Here is a 6,737-nt window from a genome sequence, read left to right as displayed (position 1 = left end):
TCTTTCCCTCAAGCAGGCAGAAGCAGCTCTTGAGTGCCCAATCTCTCACCTTCGGTTGGATGATTTTTGCCCACAGCTTAGGTGGCACAATTTCCAAAGGATCTTGCTGGGATGCAGGCAGCCCAGTGGCACTGCACACCACTCTCCCCATTGAAAGAGCTCTGTCAGGCAGCAGATTACAGAATCCAATCACCAGCATAAATTGGCAGAGTGATATGGCAAGTAAATGAGCTGTGTAGGGCAGCGAGACAAAAATGTGCTCTGTACTTCCTGCAGATAAGTAGACACCTCTTCCATAACACATGCAGACACGTAGATGTGGCACTGAGTGATGTGGTCAGTGGGCATGGTAATGGTGGGTTAACTTGGTGATCTTACAGGTCTTTTCCAGCCTTAATGATTCTGTGATTCTATGATGCTATGACAGAGCACGTCCCCAGAAAGATTCTCTCCATGCCATTAAAGGCAGTCTGGGTTATACAATGTCACTTCCTTTGAGAAACAGCCAGCAGAGTGAACATGGCATGTTTCAGACAAGGTGCAGTGGATAAAAGAAGGTGTTTCTTCTGTCTTGAACTATTAGCCAGAGTCCACAAATAACTACTACTGTGGGCACGTCCCATGCTGTCCATGGATACTTTGAGGGAACATATCTGTATAAACCAGTATTTATAAAAAGCACAAGCCATGGAAATGGGTACCAGGACACTCAAGTAGAGGGCATTGGTCTCTATTAATAAAATATTTCCAATTTTGATTCAGAGAAGCCCAATGTTTATCAAAACTGACCATAAAATACATGCTGGCATTGCTAAACAGATGCATAATTTGCAATAGGGATGCAAATCTGCAGCAGAGCATGAAAGCAGACATTTCCTAGAGCATTTCACAAAACACACAGGAGCAAAGTTCCAAGCCTGGTTATGTATGTGTTAATCTGATCAAAATAAAACCCGTGTCCTGTCAGCAAATGTGGAGTGTCTGTGCCAGAGGTGCAGACTGGGAGTCATCCTGAGTCACCCCTCAGAGGGGCACACATCTAAAGAAGCCTGCAGCCTCAGTGAGGGCTGAGCTCTACGGCCTCAGCAGCTGGGAAGTAAACTAACAGGAATGCCTGAAAGTCATTTAGGAACTAATGGAAAAATCAGAAAGGGGAACCAGTGATGTAAATATCACTGTTACAAAGAGGAGGTAAGTGCAATGGTGAAGCCTGTAATTAGGATAGCTTCCAAAGAGGAATCAAATACAGGAGGTGTCCCAAGAAATGCCACAGAACTGCTCCCTGCAACACCACGGGTGGGTTTTTCTTTGTCTGACTAAAAAGCCTCAGTACTCAGTTTGTTCTCACTTCCCTGAAACAGCTTCCACAGTTACAGTGTGACCGAGCGACGGTCCCTGACTGCACAACAGGGGGCTCTGCCATTGTCACTGGTGGCAGAGCAGGCGTAGTGCTAAGGGCTGAAGCGCTCTGCACTGACATCTGAGCAAGCTCTCTGCTCAAGTCCAACAGGTTGGGGGGCAAGGATGTCAAGGCAATGAAAGCGTCTGCTAAAATAAAGGGGACAAAGACCATACTGCTGCTTCATGTGCATGAGAAGGCTGTACCTGAGTGAAGCAGACTCTGACAACGGGTGCTCCTTTTTGTGCCTCAGCAGAGCCCAGCACCCAGTGCTGTGCCCAGCACTCACCCTGGGACACACTGCCCTCCCCATCACTTGCTGTGTTTGAATGTCACCACTGAGGTGGCAGAAACAGGGCATCCCTGCAGTCCAAGGGGAACCTAAATCTTTGTAGAGAGCAAATGTAGACTGGGGGCTCTTCTGTGAGCGGACATGAGACCCTTGTGAGCATTGCTGATTAATGCTGCTGCTGGCATGAGCTGCTCTGTGTGCCCCAGCACGAGCACGAGCACTGCTGCCGAGTTGGCTGGTAAACAGAAATGGACAGGAAAAGCCTTCTGGTTTCAAAAGTGGCAACAGAAACTCAGTGTTGAAAGGCACAGACATGGGCTGCAGTAACAGGCAGGCTGGAGTCTGAGAGCAGATTTTCCTCTTAGGGTTAAACACCTGCTTTTAGCAGCAGAGAAATACACAAGAGGGATCCATCTGATGGGCAATGCTGCAAACCTCTCTGTTCAGCTTTCCTCACCCCCTGCATTTACTGCCTGCAGCCTGCTGCTCCTTCAGCTCCAGCACACTCCTTGGTTCTGGGAGATGGACTAATTTTCATCCAAGACCGGGCAGGAGACTCACTAAGAGGACACATTCAATTTGTGAAGGGGCTCTGGGGAGAGGAAGAGGGAGAAAGCAGCTCTTTGCTCGCTGTGCCAAATGATCAGTTGGTAATTTTAAAATAAACTGGATGACAGCAAACTGATGCCTAAGGAGCGATCCACCCGCTAACCAAACATCCACCACAGCTTACACCCACTGCCATTCATGTGCACCATTAATATTTATAAGGATGGCGTGTCTCTTTGACAAGAACTTTTGCCTCCAACGACAACAGATGTTACACCGCTTACGAAAGAAGCTACATTCCCAAAGGATGCTGCCCATGCTCATCACGTCTGTATCCCAGGCTCTGATTATACTGTTCATGGAGGCTGGGTGACCTACTGAAAGCTCAGATCATGTCAGTCTCAAGCCCAAGAACACGGATGGCCACACATTTGGCTGTGGACTCCTCACAGTTTCTCAGAGTCGTGTTGTATCTCTGTGGATGTTCTTCAGGGAGCTGGAGAACTTTCAGATGCAACTGATGGCTCAAATCCACATGGCATCCTGTGGTGGTCAGCCCCACCTCATGGGGATGGGCCTCACCTGGGCCACAGAGCACACAGTGCAGGGCAGAGGCTGCAGGATTGTCTTCCACTGCTGTCCCAGCCACTGCTGTCACAGGTACGTTAGTGACTGCATATGATCTACAAAGAATTACAAACCATCATTATATGCTGTGTTACTGCACTCTGCACACAAACCGGGAGGATAATACGTGCTGCAAAGCTCTGATCTCATCCATCTCTGCTCAAACATGCTGTTCTTTGGCATGAGGGAGCTGCAGTCCCTGGCAGGACTCAGCTTTAGCTGAAGTGAAACTCCCACCCTCCATGCAGGAGGAATGCTTATCCTTGCAGAGGATGCAAGGTGGTGCAGAGCCCTATGGATAAGTTTTGCCAAAACATCCTTCAGGAACCACAGTGCCTGGGCAAGCAGTGAAGCATTAGACAAAGTATGTAAGGGACATTTGCTTTTACAAGATTGCAGTTGACATTTACATTAAAATGCATGAGGTTATCATGAATCGTTCCACCTGCTGTGATGGAGCTCATTTAAAGTGGCACAAAACCATCACATTAGCCCTGTGGGCTGGAGCAGGGAACCTGCACTGACCTTTTCCTCCAGAACCACAGCTCTTGTAGTGCCCTGATATTTATTTATGATACATCTTTAATGTACAGCACAAGTGACTCCAGCATTTGTCAACCCATTTGACCTGCAGCTTTCCAAAGAGTACACAGAAAGACACAAAGCTGGCGCCTTGTGCAGCTCATTGCCATTGGTTCAGGCAGTCAGAACACAAACGGGATGTTACAGCCATGGACAGCTCTCTGTGCCCAAGCTCTGCTAGCAGATCACCACCAGTGCACCCCAGATTGGATCCTAAAACCATCAGTAGGGATGAGATGCATCCCCTTGGATTTGTTCTTGCTCTCTGCAATCAGTGTACATTCAACGTTACTACTCATTTTATAATAATGTGCATGTGCCTGTTTCAGCATCATGCCCCATGGTGCATCGAGCTCATCGGAACCTCAGGGACAAGTTTAACCACACATTCACAGCTACGACCCAATTTTGTTCCTGTCTATAGTGCAATGAAATGTGTCACCTATAGAGCAACCTGCCAAAATCCAAGCACCATTTCCTTAAAACACAAAGGAAAGACAAGGACCACCAGCAGCAGTACTGCTCTGGCAGTAAGGGGCCTATGGCTGGGACACAGCATGGGGCGGCTTGGACACAGGGTGGCCCCATCCTGATGGCTGTGCTGCTGTGGCCATGAGGAGACAGCACGGAACAAATCCATCCCATGGCAATACACACGAACCATCCCACAGTCAGATAGTGAAAGGATGAGGGGGAAAGGCTTTAAACTAACAGAGGGGAGATTTAGGTTAGATGTGAGGAAGAAATTTGTCACTCCGAGGGCGGTGAAGCCCTCACTCTGCTGCCCAGAGAAGTGTGGGTGCCCCATACACGGTGTTCAGGGCTGGGTTGGACAGGGCCCCGTGTAGCCCAAGCTGGTGCTGGGCACCCAGCCCACGGCAGAAGCCAGAAGGACCGGCTGCAACGCGCCTTCCAACCCACCTCATTCTGTGCTTCGGATAAGGGGAGCAATAGGAGCCCCACCTCCAGCGGGGTCAGCCCGCGGGCCCGCACTGCCGCAGCGGGCAGTTATGCTGCACACGCCGGGGAGGCGGCCGGGTGTGCGGGGCCGCTTCCAGCGGGGGATGCATCTCGCGTTCCCTCGGGCGGTAAAAATATGACACACATTAGCGAGGAGAATGAAAAGAGGGAAACAAAGGAGCGAGAGCGAACACCTGTCGCTCTCCTCGGGGAAGAGACCCGATGCTTTTATTCGGTTCGGTCTGCTGGGGGAACTGCAGCTGCCAACTGTCATCAGCATCAAGTTACGGCACAAAGCCGGGGCCTCGGCCGGCGCTGGGGAGCGGCGGGGGGACGACACGTCCCGGGTACGGACGGGGCCGCGGCCGCCATCCCGGCACGCGCGGCCGGCGGGGCACGGCGGGGGCTCGGAGCGGCGCGCCGCGGGCTGCGGAGCAGCGGCTGCGCCACGGGCGGCTTCGGTCGGGCGAAGACAAAGGGCTCGGAGAGCCGAGCAGCCGGCAGCCTCCAGCCGCGAGAACCGCCGCCCGAAGCGGGCATTTCGCAATTCCGCTCCCGCACGGGCACGGCCGAGGCTGGGGGCACCCAGCTCAGACGATGGCCGGGGGGCTCCCGAAGGACCCGAGGCCGCCGTAAGCACGCATCGGCGCCACCGCTCACACCCGGCCGGAGCGGCCCTCGGCGGGGCCATGCAGGGAGGGGCCGAGAGCACGGCCCGCCGCAGGAGCCCCGGGCACCGCAGCACCGCGGCGCGGCACAACGCGGCACAACGCCCGCCCGCCCGCGCGGCCCCGCGGCAGACAAAGCGCGCGGCCGCCATTGGGCCGTTCGGCCCACGCTCCGGCGCTGCCCGCACGGCGCGGCCAATGGGCTGCCGGCGATGCAAAGCGGCCGCTATAAGACGGGCGGCGCGGGGCGGGGAGCGGCGCGGGGCCGCGGAGGAGCGCGGCGGGGATGGCGCCGTCCTTCCGGCACGGCAAGGGCCGCGCGCCGCGGGGCGGTTCGGGCGGCGCGGAGCCGCGCGCGGACAGGAGGGTGAGCGGCGGGCGCGGAGCGGAGCGGGGCGGATGGGGCGCGCGTGCTGACGGCGCCGCGTGCCTGCAGGCGCGGAAGCCGCTGGTGGAGAAGAAGCGGAGGGCGCGGATCAACGAGAGCCTGCGGGAGCTGCGGCGGCTGCTGGCCGGCGGAGAGGTGAGGAGCGGGGCCGGCGGGAGTGCGGAGGGGGCCGAGGCCGATGCCGATGCAGGCGCTGACGGCCGCGGCGCCTCCCGGGGCGGTTCTAGGCGAAGCTGGAGAACGCGGAGGTGCTGGAGCTGACGGTGCGGCGGGTGCAGGCCGTGCTGGAGCGCCGCGCGCTCGGTGAGTGCCGCGGGACCGGGGGGAGGAGGGGGAAGCCGGGCCGCACCGCGCCTCACCCCGCTCCGTCTGTCTGTGTGTCTGTCTGTCTCTCCCGGCTCGCAGAGGGCGGGCGGCTGCACCGCGAGGCCAGCGAGCGCTTCGCCGCCGGCTACATCCAGTGCATGCACGAGGTGCACACCTTCGTCTCCGGCTGCCCCGCCATCGACGCCAACACGGCGGCCGAGCTGCTGAACCACCTGCTGGAGTCCATGCCGCTCAACGAGGGCGGCCTGGGGGACTTGATGGCGGACGTTCTGGCCGAGCCTTGGCCGGGAGGCGAGACCGCGCTCCCGGTGGCCGAGGCGGCCCTGGGCCTGGTGCTGCCCTCGCCGTTGTCCGGCGAAGAGACGTGCTCCGACTCGGACGAGGCGGAGGCTGAGCCGGGACAGACCCCCGCCCGCGGACTGGAGGCGGCGCAGACCCGCGGCGTGCCCTCGCCCAAGTCCATGTGGAGGCCGTGGTAACGCTGCGAGCGGCGGGGCGGTGCGGCGCCTCGGGGTTGGAACGCGGCCCTCCTGTCACCCCGCCGGGCTCTTGGCTGAACGAGAGCCGTCGCAGCGCGTGGACTGTGCGTGTGCGGCAGTTTGTAGCTGGGTGTCGTTTGTATGAGAGTGGGGGGACGGGATGGGGAGGAGGGAGTTTTTTTAGTAGCGAAGCTCTTTGGATGCACAGCTGTGGTCTCTTAACCCTGCCTCATCCTCTTGGCCCCTATAAGTGGCCCAGATAACGCTCACTACCTTGTTCTCTTAAGAAAAAGCCCTCGTGCGGTTTAGATCCTGACGGGTAACTCCATGAGAGGCTCCATCTGCGCATGGCGTTCGTGTGCTGGTGACAGCAGGGACCCCTAAAAGGGGCTCCCGGAGCAGCTGTGTGTGGCAGCAGCCCAGCTCTTGCCTTCAGGGAAGGAAGAGGAGCAGGACCTGCTGGAGC

General features: G+C 56.9%; 1 protein-coding gene across 1 annotated transcript; it reads left to right on the top strand.

The window, feature by feature from the left end:
- The first annotated feature begins 5,348 nt into the window (after positions 1 to 5,348).
- Positions 5,349 to 6,382, top strand: HES6 (hes family bHLH transcription factor 6). The gene is made up of 4 exons (XM_048955298.1): positions 5,349 to 5,444; positions 5,514 to 5,600; positions 5,693 to 5,768; positions 5,871 to 6,382. Exons 1-4 carry the CDS (start codon positions 5,364 to 5,366, stop codon positions 6,269 to 6,271), a joined length of 645 nt encoding a protein of 214 aa, XP_048811255.1. The 5' UTR covers positions 5,349 to 5,363; the 3' UTR covers positions 6,272 to 6,382.
- Positions 6,383 to 6,737: the final 355 nt, after the last annotated feature.

The sequence above is a fragment of the Lagopus muta genome, chromosome 9, assembly GCF_023343835.1.
Source record: "Lagopus muta isolate bLagMut1 chromosome 9, bLagMut1 primary, whole genome shotgun sequence".
NCBI classification, from domain to species: Eukaryota; Metazoa; Chordata; class Aves; order Galliformes; family Phasianidae; genus Lagopus; species Lagopus muta.
The sequence above is the reverse complement of the archived record's forward strand: the minus strand, read 5'-3'. Positions and strand labels throughout refer to the sequence as shown.

What these genes read in the sequence shown, in the direction of transcription:
- HES6 (XM_048955298.1), top strand. Translation starts at nt 5,364, where the DNA reads ATGGCGCCGTCCTTCCGGCACGGCAAGGGCCGCGCGCCGCGGGGCGGT. An exon ending in AGCCGCGCGCGGACAGGAGG is followed by an intron (nt 5,445 to 5,513) that starts GTGAGCGGCGGG and finishes GCGTGCCTGCAG; the next exon opens with GCGCGGAAGCCGCTGGTGGA. An exon ending in GGCTGCTGGCCGGCGGAGAG is followed by an intron (nt 5,601 to 5,692) that starts GTGAGGAGCGGG and finishes GGGCGGTTCTAG; the next exon opens with GCGAAGCTGGAGAACGCGGA.